General features: G+C 39.9%; 1 protein-coding gene across 2 annotated transcripts; it reads left to right on the top strand.

Moving 5' to 3' along the window:
- Positions 1-8,754: 8,754 nt before the first annotated feature.
- On the top strand, positions 8,755-21,362 carry BFAR (bifunctional apoptosis regulator). 2 transcript variants are annotated; one of them, XM_044981191.1, is made up of 9 exons: positions 8,812-8,906; positions 9,326-9,391; positions 10,220-10,555; positions 11,409-11,610; positions 11,969-12,132; positions 13,866-14,010; positions 14,465-14,635; positions 18,758-18,960; positions 20,062-21,362. In XM_044981191.1, the coding sequence occupies exons 3-9, from the start codon at positions 10,275-10,277 to the stop codon at positions 20,252-20,254; spliced, it is 1,359 nt and encodes a 452-aa protein (XP_044837126.1). In that variant the 5' UTR covers positions 8,812-8,906; positions 9,326-9,391; positions 10,220-10,274; the 3' UTR covers positions 20,255-21,362. The 2 variants fall into 2 exon arrangements, with proteins under 2 accessions (XP_044837127.1, XP_044837126.1); XM_044981192.1 differs by lacking the exon at positions 9,326-9,391 and having other exon boundaries at positions 8,755-8,906.
- The last annotated feature ends 149 nt before the right edge of the window (positions 21,363-21,511 follow it).

Below are 21,511 nucleotides of genomic sequence, written 5' to 3'. Positions count from 1 at the left end.
GCCATAAAGGTCTCCCCCTTGCTCTCACAGAGATTGTGGAGCACACAGCAAGCGGCAATAACAACGGGGATATTTTTTTCGCTGAGGTCCGAGCGAGTCAGTAAGCTCCGCCATCTCCCCTTGAGACGTCCGAAAGCACACTCCACCACCATTCTGCACTTGCTCAGCCGGTAGTTGAAGAGTTCCTTCTCACTGTCCAAGGCGCCTGTATAGGGCTTCATGAGCCAGGGCATTAGCGGGTAGGCTGGGTCCCCGAGGATCACTGTAGGCATCTGCACATCCCCAACCGTTATTTTGTGGTCCGGGAAGAAAGTACCTGCCTGGAGGCGTTTAAACAGACCAGAGTTCCTGAACACACGCGCGTCATGAACCTTGCCCGCCCACCCAACGAAGATGTTGGTAAAACGTCCCCTATGGTCTACCAGTGCTTGCAGCACCATTGAAAAGTAGCCCTTTCGGTTAATGTACTCGCTGGCCTGGTGGGCTGGTGCCAGGATAGGGATGTGAGTCCCATCTATAGCCCCACCGCAGTTTGGGAATCCCATCGCGGCGAAGCCATCTATGATGTCCTGGACGTTTCCGAGAGTCACTACCTTTGAGAGAACTTGCTCAACGATTGCGTGGGCTACTTCAATCACAGCAACCCCACGGTAGATTTGCCCACGCCAAAGTGGTTCGCTACTGACCGGTAGCTGTCTGGCGTTGCAAGTTTCCAGAGGGCTATGGCCACTCGCTTCTGCACACTCAGGGCTGCTCGCATCCGGGTGTCCTGGCGCTTCAGGGCAGGGGACAGCAAGTCACAGAGTTCAAGGAAAGTGCCCTTACGCATCCTGAAGTTTCGCAGCCACTGTGATTCATCCCAGACCTGCAGCACTATGCGGTCCCACCAGTCCGTGCTTGTTTCCCGGGCCCAGAATCGCCGTTCCACACCATGAACTTGATCCATTGCCACCATGATCTCCACTGCGCGGCGTACCCTGCTTTGTGAGAGGTCTGCGCCACTCTGTGACTTCCTGTCCTCACCGCGCTGACGGAGCCTCCTCGCCCGATTTCTCAGCAGCTGACTGTGGAAGAGGTGGACGATAAGGTGCGAGGAGTTGACAACGGCCATAAGTGCAGCGATGATCGCAGCGGGCTCCATGCTCGCAGTGCTGTGGCGTCCGAGCTGTAACCGACCAGAGAAGGGCGCGAATAGATTTCCCGCCGGGGCTTTCAAGGAGAGAGGGCGGGAGTGACGGTTGAATGATGACAGTTACCCAAAACCACCCTCAACACATTTTTTCCCCCAGCAGGCATTGGGGGCTCTACCCAGCATTCCAATGGGCAGCGGGGACTGCGGGAACTGTGGGATAGCTTCCCACAGTGCACCGCTTCCAAAGTCGACGCTGGCCCCGTTACTGTGGACTCAGACAGTCGAATTAGTGTATTTAGTGTGGATACACAAATTCGACTTCATAAGGTCGATTCCACAAATTCGAATTAAGTAGATTCGAAATAGTCTTGTAGTGTAGATGTACCCTTAGGCTTGTCTACGCTATCCGTCAGATCAGCGGGCAGCAATCAATCCAGCGTGGGGGGGCTATTTATCATGTCTAGATGTGATAAATCGACTGTGAATGCTCTCCCATCAACTCTGGTACTCCACCAGAACGAGGAGCGCAAGCAGAGTCAACGGGAGAGCATCATCTGTCGACTTACTGCAATGAAGTCACCGCGGTAAGTAGATCTAAGTACATCAACTTTGGCTACGCTATTCACATAGCTGAAGTTGTGTATCTTAGATCGACCCTGCATGATAGTGTAGACAAGTTTGTAAGAATCTTAAGTAACAAAGTCTTTAATACATACTATAGTATTTTTAAAAGCAAAAATAGCTAAAGAACGTAAGTGAAAACATCATGATCCATATTTATCAAAAACCTTTTCTATTTAAGATATTTTATAGCTATATAATTTAAATATTTCTAAAATATTAATCAGTACACCCCCTCCCACTACAGAATCAAGATTATTTCAAAGCAAGACCCTTAGCACAGTTTTTATATTTTATTGTAAATTACACAGCTAATTTGACACTTATAGCCAATTAGCAGCCAATGATACAATTTTCACCTTTCCTTCCCTTAATAGATATATCATATTGGGCAGAGGAGGAGTCAGTGTAAAATAGCTAAAAGAAAAGGTATATGATAAATTACTTCTTAGAATGATTAGTAAACAGTATCTATGTATTTATTATAAATGATAATATAATAGAATAAAATCAATTTTGATAATACTTTCCCTGAATTTTGGGGATTAGTGCATTCTTTTTCAATTTGAAGGATCAAACCAACTGAAAGGTCTGCAGAGTCTTGAAGGGTTTTTTGTTTGTTTTTGTTTTTTTTTCTGTTACCATGACAGCATTTATCAGCAAACTTTATAATATAAATGTCATGCTCAGGGAACAAACAAGTTAGCTGAGTTGTGTTAACATAATTTTAAGGCTCCTAACTAACAAGTTTTGATATTTCTTTACAAAATGAGACATTTAATACATTATGATATAATAGGACATGTATCAGTCTATATTTCCTGGAACGCAAGGCTAGTCTATGTCTAACAAAAGGTCACAATATCAACTGAAAGCAATGGTTATCTTAATTAGAATATTTACACTTCCTTCATCAACACAGAAGTATAATCAATTAAAACATTGTCTTCTAACACCTTCACAATCAATTAATTGACCCTTGTAACGACAGTATAACTGCAAGTTAATTAAATGAAATAAGCAACAAGTTTCCACTTCTTCAGACCTAAAGAACAGATTGATTCAATTGTTTGAAAAATATACTATGCTCTTAAGGATTTTTTTCTGCCAACTTGTTTCAGGAGCTCTGATATTTGCTGTTTTTTCCTCCAGTGTCTTTAATTTATTTGTTTTGATTGAACTAAAAAGGAATCAGTCAACTATGGTTAAAATCAAATAAAATTTAACTTTGAGAAATATTATGTACTTGATTGATGGTGTTTGAACTCTTTCTTTCTTTTAAGTATTAAAGTAGTTTCTTAGGGCCAGCTTTTTAAAGGAATTTAGTTGCCTAAAGATGTAGAAAGATGGCTAGTGGGATTTTCAAAAGCACCTGGAGCATAAATCCTATTCTTTCCAAAATCTGCGCCTTAGGTCCTAATCCTGAAATGTGATGCATACATGTGGACCCTAGCACTGATATGGAGCCCCGTTGACTTAACTGCATTGCTAGATTTGGGATTTTGTGTTTTACTAGATTAAGGCTAAAAGGGTCCTTGAATCCAAAGTTATTGCTGTGATATCTGAATAGTGATCATTTGGATTCTGATATTAAGAGTTGGAAAAATACATGTGTCCCTGGGCCTAAATGACTCTTGATTTAATCTGTGCTGATGGATTGATGTGACTGATTTTCTATAATGCTTGTCACATGATCCTCAATTTTTTTTTTCATATGTAGAATCTTTTTGAGTAGATTATGTATTTTTAGTGGGGGGTTATATGGTCTTTTTTTGGTCTTGTTTGATTTTTTACGCCAAAATTATGTTTATGGATACATATTTTATACAGGATTATTAGTGCCTAGTTTTTAAGAAACTTTGGTCTCTGAAATAGATCATTTAACTTTGCAATTTGTTGACAGACTTCTTTTCTTTACAAATTACAGCCCTGAACCTGTAAAGACTTAAGTGTGAATTTAATTTTATGCACTATGAGTAGTTTTATTGAAGTCAATTAAGTTTAATTTTGTAATATGATTCCAGATGGAGCCCCATTGACTTCTAATGTTTCAGTCCTGCAGATTGACTAGTGGAGCTTTGCATAGACATAAGGGTTTCAGGATCAAGGCCCTAGTCTTTTCATATTTGTAAAAGTATATGATGCGTTTTGTTGTTTTTTATGTATATTTTTCCATATAGGTTTTGCTTTCTCATAGAAACAAGTTACAGAAAGGTGTTTGAAACACCTATGATTTTTATTATATCCTGTTAATTTTTATGAATTTAAAAAGCAGCATTTTAAATTGGGACACAAGGTTTGATTTAGCCCTTCTGAGGGCTATCTTGAGTAAAGATTTGGGATAAATGACTTAAAACAGTCAGAATTGGATCTTTCATTCTCTCTCTCAAAACCAAGTTTGTTCAACACAATTAAGACCCTCATATTTACTCACATGAATAAATAATAATATTCATGAGTAAGTATTTACAGGATTGAGCTATGCACTTGCAATACACAATAGGGTGAACATTTAAATCCCATCAGAATTGCAAAGGCCTTTAATTCCTTCTTAAGGTATTATTCCTTTTTCACTAGAATCGAGTGGATAGATCTCATAATATAGTGCTTAGCTGAGTTAGCTCACAATCCTGCAAACACTCTTATGCTTGACTTTACTACTGTGAGGATCCCCTGTAAATCAATGGGACCTCTCACAGTAATAAAGTTACACATGCATGTTAAGTGTTTGCAGAAGAGGGCCTTAACTGTAAGCGTTTTGGGGGCAGGGACTGATATATTTTTTTAATCATCTGTTGTTCAGTTCCTGGCACAATCAGATCCTGGCCCATGAGTGGGGATCATGGGTGCTTCTACAATACAAATAAATAACAAAGATAACTTTAACCAAGTAGGGAAAGCCTCACAGATGGGCCACATACTGGGGTGGAACTCATTAGAGAAGGGAAGGTATAAGGCTGGAAAGGACAGAAATGATTTTTTTCTTTCCACTTTTAGATGCCTTGACCTTTTAGGATACAGAGATCTAAATAAGATTGCACAGAAAATTAATAGTAAGTTTTTGAAGTATATTTTCTTGTTGTCTTATAAAGCTTTTTAACATTGTCAGTTCATAATTATTTTTTTACTTTCATGTTATTTCAGTATACATTTTCTTTTTTGCATGTTTCCTTTATAGTTTGCTATGTATAAAATAAAGGTTGAACATATTTATTTTCTGTGTATACTATAAAACATAAGAACGGCTGTACTGGGTCAGACCAAAGGTCCATCTAACCCAGTATCCTGTCTACCGACAGTGGCCAATGCCAGGTGCCTCAGAAGGAATGAGCCTAACAGGTAATGATTAAGTGATCTCTCTCCTGCCATCCATCTCCACCCTCTGACAAACAGAGGCTAGGGACACCATTCCTTACCCATCCTGGCTAATAGCCATTAATGGACTTAACCTCCATGAATTTATCCAGTTCTCTTTTAAACGCTGTTACAGTCCTAGCCTTCACAACCTCCTCAGGCAAGGAGTTCCACAACTTGACTGTGCGCTGTGTGAAGAACTTCCTTTTATTTGTTTTAAACCTGCTACCCATTAATTTCATTTGTAGACCCCTAGTTCTTGTATTATGGGAATAAGTAAATAACTTTTCCTTATCTACTTTCTCCACATCACTCATGATTTTATATACCTCTATCATATCCCCCCTTAGTCTCCTCTTTTCCAAACTGAAAAGTCCTTGCCTCTTTAATCTCTCATCATATGGTACCCATTCCAAACCCTTAATCATTTTAGTTGCTCTTCTCTGAACCTCTTCTAGTGCCAGTATATCCTTTTTGAGATGAGGAGACCACATCTGTACACAGTATTCAAGATGTGGGTGTACCATCAATTTGCCTATCTGTTTGCCCACTTATTAGAGAAGGACTGAGATAGATAAGGTTTGTTTAGTGTAGGAATTCTAGCTCTTATGGGATTTCATTTTTCATTTCTATGAGGTGGTGAGAGAGAAGGAAGTACTGTTGTTGTGATTCTATTATGTTAAATAGATAACTTTTGCACTACTAATTTAACAGTCATTGGATAGCACTTTGTCCTGGCTAGGTCTAGATTTGATCCCAGGATTTAAAGTAGTAGCTCCAAATCCTGTTGCCCATTTTTTCCCTGAGGATTTTTTAAAATTTTTCTATTACTGCTAATAGATATGCACAGGCACTGGCAACTGTGGGAGTGCTAGTGCAGCATTTTTACCACAATGTTGTAAATGTTCTAAACTTTCATCAACTTAGAAAAGAGATGACTAACGCACGGTCCACCTCCTCTCCCTTTCTGTGGGCTACATCTCTATGGCAATTGGTACCCTTGGAAAGTAATATTAAAGAGATTTTAACTCTCTTCAATGCATTGATCTTGGGGGGGGGGAAATCCTATTTCATTTTACTCTTCATTGTCTCGCCCTCTTCCCTCCATATCGTTCCTTTTTCTCTCACTGACTCATCCATATGATTCTCTGCCATGTGGTGCTTTTTTTCCTCTGTTCTCCTTGATATGCTTTACTGCAAGTTGGTCTCTTCTTCTGGTCTCAGATAAAAAAGCTTTCCAGATGACTTACACTAGAGCAGTTTGACAAAGATAAGGCATTTTTTAAGAGACTCAAAACCCCAGACTTCAGTCTCTCTACACTGAAAAAAACAGAACTATGGTGGGATTGAAGGGGTATGTTCAGTGTTGTGGAAAGGAAAAGCCAGTAAGAAGTGTAAGGATATCTTTAGACATATTCTGTAGAATTAAAAGCAAAATATTTTTTTCCAATTATAGTTCACTTTCATACAGCAAACTTTAATCTCTGTTTAAATTAACATTATACCTCAGCAATAGATGTAAACTTCCTGATTAATTTTCATCTTGCTGGAAACTTGAAAAATTAATTTGCTGTCAGTGTGGACAACTAAGATTTCAGTGCATGTGTTGAAGCAGGTAGATGTTTGCTCTGAGGTGCTGGACCACGTTTCCATTTCCCACTCTTGTACAAATGTATCATATGGCAGATAATTGCCACCTTATATATTGAAGATGGCTATTACTTACAAGGCAGACATGTATTTTTCTAGAACTGTGTATGTTTGTGAAATACTTCTGTCATTTGGGGAGTGGGAAATCCCTCTTCATCCTTACTACAGGGACAGTAAGTATATGCTTTGTTTCCTCCAGCTTCCTCTTCTCCATTGAGCCAAATCCATAACAATCCATAGCTGTCAAAATCTTTCTCTTCCATTTTTTAGTTTTTCCTTTGTTCTCTTCTTTTCTCCCTACAATACAGTGCGTTAAACCTATTCATTTTCACTGTGAAGGTATGGCTACAGTACAGGGGTTGATAAAATGGGGGGGGGTCATGAGGTGGTTATATGTGGGGGTCAGGGTCTGATAGCCCCAGACCCAGCCATGCACAGGGGGCTGTCAGCCCCGAGCCCCTTTAAATTAAAATTAAATTACATTTAAAACCTGAATTTAATTGGGGGGGGGTGTCACACTTAGAGGTTTGCTGTGTGAAAGGGGTCACCAATACAAAAAGTTTGAGAACCACTGCTATAGTAGAAATGCTACAGCTGCATTTGCACCGATGTAGCCTGTAAATACTTACTACACCAGGGGTCGGCAACCTTTCAGAAGTGATGTGCCGAGTCTTCATATATTCACTGTAATTTAAGGTTTCAAGTGCCTTTTAACGTTTTTAGAAATCTTTCTATGTCTATAATATATAACTAAGCTATTGTTGTATGGAAAGTAAATAAGGGTTTTAAAATGTTTAAGAAGCTTCATTTAAAATTAAAATGCAGAGCCGGCCGGACCGGTGGCCAGGACCTGGGCAGTGTGAGTGTCACTGAAAATCAGCCCGCGTGCTGCCTTCAGCACCTGTGCCATAGGTTGCCTACCCCTGTACTACACTATGGAAGGGGTTTGTCTGGTAAATCCATCTCTGTGAGATGCAGTAGCTAGGCTGCTGTAAGAATGCTTCCATTGATCTAGCAGCATCTTTGCAGGGGCTTAGGTTTGCTTACCTAAATTTCAGAGGGTATGAAATTTTTCACAGGGCTGGATGAGCTAGTTAGGTTGACCTAACTCTATGACACAGCAGCCCTTAGACACTTATTCTGCTCTCTTTCTGCTCCTACTGCTCTTAGAATCACAGAAATTAACAGATGGAAAAAAATGCTACTCTCAGCTGGTTGGTGTACCAGTGTAGGACTATTCCCTATACTAGAGCTTTGTGTTAGTTTAGTTTTAAGTTTCTGCTGCAAAGGCTTAACTTTGCTCATGCTTGAGGTTTGTCCTTTTTTGGGTCAGCCCCTTCATTCGATCAAGCTTCCATACACTTAGGGCACTCACTCCCTGTATAAAGCACACCTGCTGATCGTGGGAACCACTTCCAGCATAATGACATGTCCCAGTCTCCCATTTTTATTTCTGTATTGCCCCCCTCTTTGTGCCCTGAGGTGGCAAGGGTTCTCACGTGAGTCTTTGTTACTTCTGGGCCTAGTTCCTCTGCTGTACCTCGATAAGGACACTCAGCAGACAAATAACAATGTAAAATATTCTTATAGCAAACCCCTCATTTACCTGAAAATGAAGGGGACCCTGCAGCCACTGTGGAGACAGGGGCGGTCAGGTGTGAGTCCTGCCTGGGGATCCTGGGAGGGCAAAAGCCGGAGCTTCAGGGAGAAGTGAGGGGCTTAGGGCTAAATGGGGGCGGGAGGAAGGGACCCGGGAGGGCGCCATGGGCTGAGGGAATCCGCGGGGTGCAACTCTATCAATCGCGATGCCGCCAGCAGAAGGGCTGCGGGTACCGCTGCGTGGGCTGCGGCTCCCCGAGGAGCCGGGGGTACGGCAGCCGCCTGGCTCGCGCTGCGGAACTTCGAGCGCGGCTGCGCCTGCGAAGCCGCTAAACACAAACCCCTAAACCCGCCCCGCCGCACGGGCGCCCCAGGGACAACATGGCAGCTGTCCCCGCCCGCCTCCCGCGTGGGGCCGCTCACGTGCCCGGCGGGGGCGGAGGGTTGTTTCCGGAAGTGCTCGGCGCGGGCGGAGCCGGGTTTAGGACGCTGCGGAGCGGGGCTCCGGCCGGGCTGGTGCGGGCTGCGGGGATGGAGATCATCAGGAGCAGTGAGTGACGGCGGGGCGCGCGCCGGGCGGGGGCTGGTTTCCCAGGGCCTGGCCTCGCCGCTGCCCGGGCGGGCCCCGAGCGCGTCCTCGGTGCCGTGGCCCGTTCGCGTAGGAGCCGGGGCTGCGCTGTGCTCGGGGGCTGCACGTGCCCCCGCCAGGAGGCTCCTGGTTCCGAGGAGGGGGGAGTCCCCGCGAGAGGGCGCCAGGCAGGGCAGGCTCAGCCCAGCCGCCCCCGAGTGAGGGGCCGGGGAGCGGTAGGTGGGCTGCGGGCCGCTGCCTCACAGGGGCCGGGGCTCCACGCGCGGGCCGTGCCGCGGTACCTGGCTGAGCTGTGACCTCCGGCCCGCTGTCTGCACCCCAAGGCCCGGCCCTTGTGCTGCTGCCTGAGGCCCTGCGCTGACGCCCATGTCTATTTGCAGTTATTGATGCAGCAAATGAAGAAAACTTGAAGAGCACCTGAACAAATAAAATGTGAAAGATGACTGGTAATCTGAGCAATCTGTTTGATCTCACCCCAATCCCCCCGCCCCCCGAAATAGATCTGAGTGCTTGATCTTCCCACTGAACTTTACCTCAATAGAATAGGTCTTCTGAAATGGTGAGACAGTAGAAAATTAAAGTCACTGTTTTTGCTGGGGAGATATGTGCCCCGTTGAACTGTGACCATCTAATCATTGTTAGGGAAGCTAATTGGGCCCCTATTCTGCACTGAAGTCTATACTAGCCAGCCCTTGCACAGAGCTACATTTATTTTATGGAGTCTGCCTCTGTAGGAGGCTGGGGACTCTACATGGGAATGTGCAGGGCAAGACTGGGCAGAGGAAATTTGATCATAGTATACCACATATGCAATATTTTTAGGTTAAACTTTTTAGGTGTTGCTTAACATGGTGATTTGATTAAATACATAGTTTGCTAAAATAAAATAAATTCACCTTTGATCTTGTCTTGGCAAGTGCTTACAGATTTTTGTTGTGGTGTTGGTTAGTTTGTATCTGAAGATAAATGAAGGGCAAGAAAATGACAAGGACTTAGGGTTTCAGCTATTTTAGTTGGGTACATCCAGAGTCTGCTTTTTATTGTAGTCTGTACTGGATGTATTATAACTGAGAGAAGGTAGAAGGTGATGCTACATCTGCTAGAGTTGATACTCTAGCAAAATGATAAAAAAAAATTGGTGAATTTGAGCTAAAACATTGAGGATATAACGTTACATGTCACATGGAAAATTTGGTCATTGTATTAATGCTGCTTCTAATACTTCTTTAGGTTTTGTTAAGGAGAAAATAATTGCCTTTTTCATTGTTTTGCAGAATTACTAATGCCTCGCGTGATTTAAAGACTTGGAGTGTGCTTTCTGGTGATCTGATGCACAAAGGGAAAATGGAGGAAGATGTGAAGTTACAAAGAGAGAATGAGAAGTTGAAAGTTAAAGCAGATGCTGCTCCTGAGATCAGCCATCTGATTTCAGTTAGTGAGTTCTCTTGCCACTGCTGTTATGATATTCTGGTGAATCCCACCACCTTGAACTGTGGTCATAGTTTCTGTAGACATTGCCTAGCCTTGTGGTGGGTATCCTCTAAGAAGAATGAGTGTCCAGAATGCAGAGAAAAGTGGGAAGGATTCCCCAAGGTCAACATCGTCCTCAGGTGATTGTAATGCATCTATTTGGTCTTTCTAAAAGCAAGGACACATACATTGTTGCTTGTTTTTTGCTATATACTTTTAAAACCACTCTGTAATCAGAGCTTTCTTGCAGACTTTAAGGCTTGCAGTCTCTCACAATATGTAATTGTTCTGAACTGTTCAAGTAATCACTTCTGTATTTTGGAGTGGATCTCTGAATTTTCTTTTCAGATTTTTTTTTAAATGCCTTAATTTTTCCCCCTTCACTTTTAATAGTTCTTAACAACATATCACAACTAGAAATAATTCTAGTTTTGAATGATCAGTGGTATTAATGCGAGTACTGTTTTAGTTCCTTGGAATAAATTCTGGTCTCATTACAGCACAATGCTAGAAGTATTGATTCATTAAGTACTTGCTGGTGTTTTGAGTTACATACAACCTCTTTTATTGCATTTTTTAAGAAAGCAATTTTCTGAGCTGTGTAAACAATATTCAGTTAAATAGTCTACACTGTTGATTTTAGCCTTCACTGTTGGACTTGGCCACTGCTATTGAATAACAACCTATTAGCTGTCTTTCAGAAGTACTAAGGTATATCCTGACTATCTAAATTTAGAATAGTGGTTATTGTATAAACTTCAGTTTTTCTTGTCACATATTTCTTTATAGTGAACCTTAAATTTAATGTCTGTGTTCAAAAACCTTTTATTCAACTTTAGTTAAAAGTTGATTGCCTAAACCTCCTTTCACTCAAAACTTAATATGTAACTAATAAGCTGTAAAATACGCTTTGCAGCTGAGGCCTAGTTCTCGGTGCTGTAGACTTGGATAGACTCAGTGAAATATTGTAGTGACTGATATGTGTTTCTCCAGGGATGCTATTGAAAAGCTATTTCCTGATGCCATTGAACAGAGAAAAGAAGACATTCAGCAAAACAGTGATGTAGCTCACAGCCTTGAAGCCTTCCAAAAACATGGAAATGATCAGATTTCTGCACCTCCAAATGTGAGAAGAATTAATCCTCGAGGAGGGGGGTTTTTCTCTGGAGTTCTGACAGCTTTAACTTGTGTGGCAGTAAGTTTCATCCCCATGCATTTTCCAGATAAACATGGAAAACCATCTTGATGGTTTTAAATCATTGACAAACACCATCAGCATTTAATTTAAGTGCTCCAGAAAAGTAATGACAAATATATATATTTTTGGGGGGGAGTGGTGGAGTTGGTGTTAACTATAGATTTCAGTGCCAACTGTGGATGGATAATAAATGGGGGTGGGAGAAGTTGAGAACTTGGAGATTTTACTCAAATTTGTATTTGTTGTGGTATTTGAGTGTACCTCATGAAACCTGCAAGACTTTCAAAGATTTGATCCAAACTTAGTCAATGATGTTTATACTACATTCCAAAAGAATCCGTTGGCTGTTTTGTAGGTGGTTTTGCTTGGGTATCATTGGAGCAGCAGAGAATATGAAGATGATCTTCTTGTCCACAAACCTGTTGCTAAATGGACTCCTGAAGAGGTGATTCTTTGGCTAGAACAGCTGGGTCCTTGGGCTTCCCTGTATAGAGAGAGATTTTTATTAGTGAATGGAAGGTGAGGAAAATACAATCTCAAACTGACAAGAGCAGCCATAATAGAACCATTTAATTGGATAGACTTCCTTTTGCATACTATATATGTAATGAAATGTCAAGATCGTGTGTCCGAGGTGATCAAACATTCTGGTACCAAAGGATGTTTCAACCCTCAATTTAATTGACATAATTCTAATAATGGGTGTCAATACTAAGTATGTGATTTTTCTTTGTTTTACAGTTTTTATAGCTTGTAGTCAGGAAAGATTATAAGTAAAATGTTACTAGGTCTCTACAACAGGGATTTGGACAGTTACCGAATGACCCAGATTCTGGAGTTAAAGGCTTAGCAACATCCAGATCATGGGGTTGCATCTCTTACCATTTTGGCTAATAGTCATTGATGGACCTATCCTCCATGAATTTATCTCATTCACTTTTGAACCCAGTTATAGTTTGTCTTCACAACATCCCCTGGCAATGGGTTCCACAGTTAACTGTGCATCGTGTGAAGAACTTCCTATTGTTTAAAACCTGCTGTCTATTAATTTATCATATTCTTATTATGTGAAGGGGTACATAACACTACTTATTCACATTCTCCATTCATGATTTTATAGACCTCAATCATATCCCCCCTTTTCCAAGCTGAACAGTCTAAATCTTTTTAATTTCTCCTCGTATGGAAGCTGTTCCATACCCTTAATCATTTTTGTTGCCCTTCTCTGTACTTCTGTTTTGAGACAGGGTGACCAGACCTGCACACAGTATTCAAGGTGTGTGCTTACCATGGATTTACATAGTGGCATTACATTTTCTGTCTTATTCTATCCCTTTCCTAACAGCTCCTAACATTGTTGGCTTTTTTGAGTGCTGCTGCACACTGACTTGCTCCTCCCCAATGTACCTTCTAGTTCTCCTCTGTTTGGAAATATTTTCTCTGGACTCCTCTCCTCTCCCTCACGCTTCCTCTTAACTTGGTGCTCCAGTAGATGATAACTCTTCCATCCTAAATTGATACACAACCAGTTAAAATTACAGAACAGATTTCTTTTCATGAAACCCAGATTTAAAACATAAGATCCTATCTAAGTGTAGTGGCTTATCTTATAGCAGGGGTAGGCAACCTCTGGCACGGGTGCCGAAGGTGGCACACGAGCTGATTTTCAGTGGCACTCACGCTGCCCACTGGTCCGGGAGGGCTCTGTATTTTAATATAATTGTAAATGAAGTTTCTTAAACATTTTAAAAACCTTATTTACTTTACATACAACAATAGTTTAGTTGTATATTATAGACTTATAGAAAGAGACCGTTTAAAAACGTTAAAATGTATAACTGGCACGTAAAACCTTAAATTAGAGTGAATAAATGAAGACTCAGCACACCACTTCTGAAAGATTGCCGACCCCTGTCTTATAGCATGGTGTTAGTTAGTTATAGTTATTGTGTGAGCACAGCTCTAGGAATAAAAGGGAAGCTGTGTTGGCTTGCCTGGCTTAAAACTTGTTTGTTTGCCAAATGTGGGGACAAAATGAGTAAGAGAAGATTTTAATTCAAGCTTGTCAATGATAAAACCATAGAAGGTATTTTATAGGATTTGGGGGCTTAGTATGTTTAAAAGTGTATGGTATGGGACATAATTTCTAAAGGTGATTCAGTGTCTCGTTACTATGTTAGAATTAAAATAGTGTCTGTTACGGAAGAGGTGAGCTGTCAGTATTTACCCTTCTGAAATATTTTATTTTGTAGGCTTCTACTAACAATAACAGACGAAGATTTCACAAAAACTCCTTATCATATAGAGAACAGTAGCCATAGAAAAGCCATCATAATGGAATTGGAACGTGTGAAAACATTGGGAGTTAAACCACCACAGAACCTTTGGGAATACAAGGTAAATTTTATAAAGTAATGTAGTGTGTCACTTAGAATAGATATTTTCAGAGACTATTTAGGCAACTACAAAGAAACGTCTAATTCTTTAGAATGGGATCAATAAGTGTCTGAATACAGTGCAAGGAATAACATGCAAATAAAATCTCTCAAAGGTGAATGAAAAACAGGATTCATGTGACTGGTATGGCAATGGATGCCACTGTAAAAGGTACTGTTGCATATTGCACAACAAAAGCCCAGAAAATCATAAAGTTCAGAAGAAGGCAAGGCAGGGAAGTAGTCTGTGTGCAAACTGTTAAGTTTAAAAACTAATGACTTGATTTGTCACATTTGTCAATGCTAAATGCTTTTCAGCGATGACTGCGTAAAGCAAAATAAACATACTTCAGAAAAGTCTAAAGCTGACTTCTCATAATAGTATGTCTCACTGTTAACCTTCTGGTTCATTTCAGGCAGTAAATCCAGGAAAGTCACTGTTCCTACTGTATGCACTAAAGAGCTCTCCAAGACTCAGTATGTTGTATCTATACTTGTTCGATTACACAGAAATATTTTTACCGTTCATCTACACAATATGCCCTGTGCAAGAAGATGAATATGAAGATATTATCACAAAACTATTAGTAAGTGTTTAAAACATTTATCATTGTGCCAATTGCTTTAAATTAAGCATTTGTATTTAAAATTTACTTTTCAAATATGCATAGCACGTTGCTTATCATTCTTATAATAGCTTTAAAAAAAAAAAAACTTCCCTGCTAAGTACGCTTCATCCTCAAGCTTACTGTATAGGGTTTTGATAGTGTAACAGCTATTAAAGTTGCCCAGCACTTCCAGTTTATAACTCCCTGTTCTTAATTGGTTACTGTTTGGCAATTTTAGACATTCAGATTAAAAAAAAAAAAATCATGCTTCATCTTGGCCTCAGGTTGACTTAAAAAATATATATATATATTAGCACTGCATGAAATAGCAGTCTCATGGGAAAAATAGCATTTGACCATGTAATTAAATATTGTTCCATAAAATATTTGAGGGGGGCAGAATTGAAGCTGCATTGGCAACTCCAGCACGGGCACTTTCTAACTTTTGAATGCCTGACTCTGCAAACTTAACACTTTTTAACATTTGTTTCCATGTGTAGATTGTGCATTAATCAATGGTAAATGAGACTAGACGTACCAAGCAATTCCTTGCCCAGAAATGGAAAGGCATTCCATCTGTTCATGTGGACTTCTATATTTAAGAGCAGATCTTGTGAAAGCAAATAGTGACAATGTCTAGTTAAATTATGTATATTACTAATTAGATTTCTGAAGTCTTGCACTTTTAAAATATCTCCACTTGGCTTTTCTTTTTTCATTTGCATTTGACATCTTAGGGCAGGTCTACACTAAGGGCGGGGGTCGAACTAGGGTACGCAAGTTCAGCTACGTGAATAGCGTAGCTGAATTCGAAGTACCCTAGTTCGAACTATTCACCCGTCCAGACGCTGCGGAATCGAAGTCCGCGGCTCCAATGTCGACTCCGCCACCGCCTTTTGCAGTGGTGGAGTACCGGAGTCGACCGCGGCGCTTCCGGAGTTCGAACTATCGCGTCCAGATTAGACGCGATAGTTCAAACTCCGAGAAGTCGAACTCACCGCGTCGACCCGGCTGGTAAGTGTAGACTAGCCCTTAGACAACTTAAAACAATTGTTAGTTTCATATTTAGGCTTTACTGCTTAAATGTTTGGGAGTCCATTTTAAAAACTGACATTCCTTTTGAAAAACTTTCCATTAGAGCTTAAAGAAAAATATTCTACTGGTCTTGGAATATGTGTAAACTTGTTCTTATAAAATATAAATATTAGTCTGAATTGGAGTAATCCATTGTAATTTATAAGGGCACTACAGTAACAAATGCATGTATTTTAAAGATCAGTTTTGTGTTAACTACAATCTCTTCTTTTAACACATGTGGCTTGCACTTTAAAAGAAATCTCATCTGAAGATTCCTATGTATTTTTCTAAATAACTAATTACTTTAAAAACATGATAGATTTTATCCAGTATGATAGGTAAACATATTTAATAACTCTAAGGAATGAGATGGTAGCTTTCACGTTTTTTGTCCAAAACCATTTTATTTATAATAAAGCCTGTAGTGGCAACAACCACTCCTTAGTTAATGTTGTCTTCTGTCTGGAAGCACAATTCCACTTTACTTCTGTGTCCCTTCACCCCTCCCTTAAATCCTCAAATGTCATCCGCTTCAAATTTGGCCTGTGAGCACCTTTTTCTGCTACCAAATTTTGAAACTGTTCAGACAAGCTGTTAAGATAAATGCCTATTCACACCTGAAAATACTTACTACTTCCCCACTCTCTGATAACAGCCTGCTGCCGCCAGCTAATGTAGTTTAATTCTGTAGCAACTTTGAAGGTTCAGGACTTGGTTACTGATCTATTCCTTCCCATTCCCCTATTCAACCCTCTGTATTCAAGCCAGGCTCTTCCTCCTCGGTGCTGCCTGGGCCGCACCAGGGTGAGTACTGAGGGCACAGGAAAGACACTGAGTCTGTCTTGTCCTTTTTTTTTTTCCCCTGGAGATGGAAGGTATAACTACCAGCTTCAGGAGACATACCAGAGCTAGCGTGCTAAAAATAGAAGTGTAGTGTCAGCTGCACATGTGGCAAAAGGACTAGTTGCCCCTTGTTCATGTTTAGGGTCTCAGAGGGGATTGTACTGGGGCAGCCAGCCCCTCATGTTGCTGTACCTACATTTCTATTGTTAGGGGATCAACTCAACCAGAAATTAAACATTGCAGTATAACCATACACTAAGTCTGTGCTCAGTTAAGAGCAGAAGCTGCAGGCAAGTCATTCCTAGTCCCTGCAGCCCTGGGCTGGACCATGCTCCAATACAAAAGGAGTATTTGGAGAACTTGGTCCCCAAACCACAACAAGCCTTTTCTGCGTGTGTAAATAGCAATTGTTCAGAGGCTTGTAACTTAGCCAAACAGAGATTTTCTTGGGGATGATAAACAGCACTTCTGTGATGCCAGGGTGACCGTGATGTCAAATTTCAGGTTCTTGCTCCAAAATATGAAGATGATAGAGCTTTTCACTGAAAGGACTTATAAGTTTTGGGTTGTTTGTTTAAACATTGGTAAAAAAAAACTTAATTTTTTCCTAACCTTATCCTTGAAAATGGCTGAACCTTTTCAGTCTTAAGCAGTGACCCAAATAGAAAATAGCCAAACTTTAACCATTAGGATTGATAAGTTAGAAAGAAGACGGTTTTCAGTTCCTTCTGATGGAAGGTTGTCCAGCACTCTATCACTTTAACCATAGGTGTCACTGTCCCCATCTACAATATTGATAACCTAAATATGTGGCCCATGTTGAAATGCTGACCACCTGCAGCTCCCATTGACTTGGGCAGCAGTTGTGGGTGCCCATCTTTGAAAATCACTTATTTTATTAGCCTAAATATTAATTTAGGTGCCTTACTATAGGCTCCCATATTTGAGACTGTTGACCTGTAATCCCATGTGGATGGGAAAAGATGGATTTCACAGGGAAGCAGTGACTTAAACTCTGCTGAGGCATGTGTCACTGTGCAATTCTTAACTGTCTTCAGTTTCTGAGAAACTTTTAAGATTGAGAATACAATATCAGTCCTTAATTCTGAATCAATACATCCAATAAAATAGGCATAAAGAGAAGAAAGGAGGTTTGAATCATTACAGGGGCAAAAGTTGAGGCTTGTATTAGGATTCAATATTGATATGGAAAATGAGAATAAACCCTCATAATTTCAGGACATGAACCAATTTCTGGCACTAGTTATGAAAAAAGTTTCCTTAAGGGCAAGTTTATTTTTGTAACTGCCTATCAAAGGCTTTCTTACTCCTTCCTTTGAAATATCTTTTGATGGCCACTACTAGAAACTAGACTGTGGAATAGATGGATCATTTGTAGACATGCCAAACCTGTGGGGGGAAAAATGCAGTAATTGGGCTTGGTTTTGGCTTAATTGGCTTGTGATTGCTTATTGGCTAGTTTTTTGGCTTGTTGGGCTTGTAGCTTGTTGCTTCTTTGATCAGCTCCCGGCAAGCAGGGGTAAGGGGAGGGGGGGGGCAGTGGCAAGCGGGGAGAGAGTCAGGAGTGCCCAGCATGCCCAGCACAGTACCAGACGGCATGCCGGGGGGATCTAGTCACAGAGTGTTGGAGTTCTTGTTTTGGGATTGGCTTGTTTGGCCTTGTTTTGAAATGGGATTAACCTGATTTTTGGCTTATTGTGAAAGTTAGGGTGCTTGTTTACCACGTGACAGTTGGCAACTGTGATCATTTGTCTAATCTGATATGGCAGTTCCTGTGCACGTCTGTATATTTTTAAAAGATTGACTTTCCTGGATTTAAATGTCAGTGTCTTTTCTATAATCTTGTGTTTTTAAACTCTTAAACTGCGTACACACCTACTCAATCATTAATTCCAGTATAATGAAGACTTTCTTTATTTTTTTAAACACTTCAGTGATTAGTACTCATTGAAAGGAATCTCACCCATATCTGCATCTGGTGCTTGTTTGTAGAGTATACTTATTTGCACCCTCACTTAAAAATTTGTGTGATGGAAATTTAAAATTTCCATTTAACTAGCTAGCAAAACTTTGGTGAAGCAAAGGTACTTCCTTCAATGAAAGGTAAACTGAACTAGTATGTAATTAATTTGACCATTGATTTTAATTTTTTCCCCTTAGGACCTTAAGGATCCTACTTGGAAACAGTGGAGAGAATTCATTGTTAAGTACTCATTTTTGCCATATCAGTTAATAGCTGAATTTGCTTGGGATTGGTTGGAGATACACTATTGGACATCACGATTTATAATTGTTAATGCCATGTTGCTCTCTGTTCTGGAGTTATTCTCCTTTTGGAGGCTCTGGTCAAGAAGGGAACTGAAGTAAGTCTTGCTCAGATTGTTTGTTTCCATTTTTTATGGTTGCTATTGAAGATTTGGGGGGGGCAGGGATAAATGGTGACAATTGGTTATTTTCATAATTTGATCATTAAAATGACCATGTTGAAACAGTACCATCAAGGTGAATAAGTATTAGATGAATCTGCCCACAGAAATCAATGTATACCACAGCTGGTGAATGTATAATGTAATTGATATTTTACTCACGGACATTTGAGTGACTTTTAATCAGTACATCTGTTGATTCTGAATACTAGTACTATACAGTGTTTTCACCTCTCTTAGCCAGAAGGCCGAGAAGCGATGCTTCCCATAAATTCGCTAATGTTAATTCTCCAGGAAAAAGCTTCAAGTTTCTGTTATGGCAATCTTAATGTAAGGAGTGTATGCTAAAGATCCAATGCAAATTAAGACCATCTAATTTGGCTTGGAAATTCAGTATAGTACAATAGTTCTTGGAAGATGTTTACTTAGCAATTCTTTGTATTTTTTCTCAAATTTAGATTACTGGTATTTATTAAGGCTTTACTTAAGATGTTAATCACCTTTTACAGAGTTAGAGAGTGGGAATAATTACTGTTTACCAAGCACTATTCTAATTTGTCTTCCAAAATGAATGGAATCAATATTGCTTTATTAGAATAGAAATGAGCAGTCATTAGTCTCTACTTTCATGCTGTGCTTGGAGGGGATGGGCAAAAAGAGGGTTAATGTTTTGACGGGATGGTTTTTTGTTATCTTTCTACTAATGGAGGGCGGAGTAGGCTTTGTGGAGAACAGTCTACATAATTTTTTTTCTCTATTTAAGCAATTATCTTAACTTGCTATAAACTACTGAATTCTTGTGGCTCAGTAGCAGTATTTTATCTGAGTAGGCCAGGACAGGAGCTACACCTGCAAGGCATCTGTTGGAACCATAGGATGCAATTGGTGAGAATGCAGTAGACTAGGTGGCATCTCACTGATTGAATTAATGTTGTAATGATTACTCATAGGTATTTTTCTTCATTCATTTGTTTTAATAGCGATGTCTAGAATACCTTCTCTATAGAAAGATGATTCTATTGCTTTTTTTTTTTCCAGGACTATTCCTCAGAGAATGTGGAGCCATTTCTGGAAAGTGTCAACCCAGGGTCTTTTTGTTGCTATCTTTTGGCCCATTATTCCTCAGTTTGTCTGCAACTGTCTGTTTTACTGGGCCTTGTACTTTAACCCAATTATAAATATTGATCTTGTGGTAAAAGAAGTACGACGTCTGGAAACACAAGTGCTGTGATTTGACATTGAATCTTTTTCTTAGGAATTGAATACCTAAGCTGTCCAAATGTCTGAAGTCAGACATCTGAAAGGAAAACAAATTGCTTTCTTTGCTTGCTTCCTTTATGGTGATTGGAAAAAATGCTCATTTTGTTAATTTAAAAAAAAAGATTGCCTTGAGGTAAGTCCATTTTGAAGCAGTAGGTACCATAACCCTAAAGGTAAGCTTTGTTTTATGTACCATTGCCATAAATAAGAAGGATATTGTATTCTTGAATGGGCCTTGTACGTTTGTTGTAGTCATTCTATTCGATTTTTGGCTAACTATAAAAATCAGACTGTAATACTACTCCTGTGAAATCTGGCTAATGCCAAGCTGTTAGGGCCTTTCCACTCAATACCTTCTAAACAGTTAAAACTGAGTGCTGTGCTATTTTGTAACTTAACATTTCCTGACTGTTGTATATTATTCAAAACTTGCCAGAGGGGAGCTTTTGGACAATCTCTTTAATTGGTTTAATATTGAAAATATTTGAGGCTTTTTGATTCATCTTGACATGCTAGGATGCTACAGTCAAACCCATACATTTATAAACATTTGCCAATAGTGCTCATTTTAAAATTCCCTCTATTCCAACTGTATAACACTTAGTTTTCTTTGTATCCCACACCTTTTATAATTGGCAAACATGATTGGCATGACTTAAAGCTGTTTTATTTAGGCCAGTTAATTTTTATCTGTCAGAGCTGACTTAGTGCTTCCTCTCCTAAATCAATTTTTATTTGCTAATTTCTTAAATGAATTCAGATACCTCTCACAGTATTAATCTGGTAAAGCTGCCATGATACTGTAATTGATTATTGTAGTCTGATGTACGTAGCAAGACCTGTATCTGTAAATACTGAATGAGAAGTGATTTATTTTGTATAAAAACCCAACCAGGTTGCCATTTTGTTTTTGTGGTGTTTGAGAGAAACAGAGGTTAGCTTTTGTTCTTAAAATCCTTTGTACTTATGAATCTCATCTTGTTAAGTTTGCATTTGTATCATACTATTAATGAATTCCAGATTTGCATATGAACACTTTTAAAAGTTGGACAAAATTAAAGATTTTTTTCTACAACTTTCTTCCTGTAAACTAAAGATTCGAATTTACCTTTAATTTTTTTCTTGTCAATGCTGTTGACATTTACCTTATACTGTAATTGATCAATAACTTTTAGCAAATCTGCTGGCTTAAAGTTAGCCTGATCACAATGGAAACAAGATTCGTTTT

The sequence above is a fragment of the Mauremys mutica genome, chromosome 11, assembly GCF_020497125.1.
Source record: "Mauremys mutica isolate MM-2020 ecotype Southern chromosome 11, ASM2049712v1, whole genome shotgun sequence".
Taxonomy (NCBI): domain Eukaryota; kingdom Metazoa; phylum Chordata; order Testudines; family Geoemydidae; genus Mauremys; species Mauremys mutica.
Note: the sequence above shows the minus strand (reverse complement) of the source record. Positions and strands in the feature narration are given on the sequence as shown.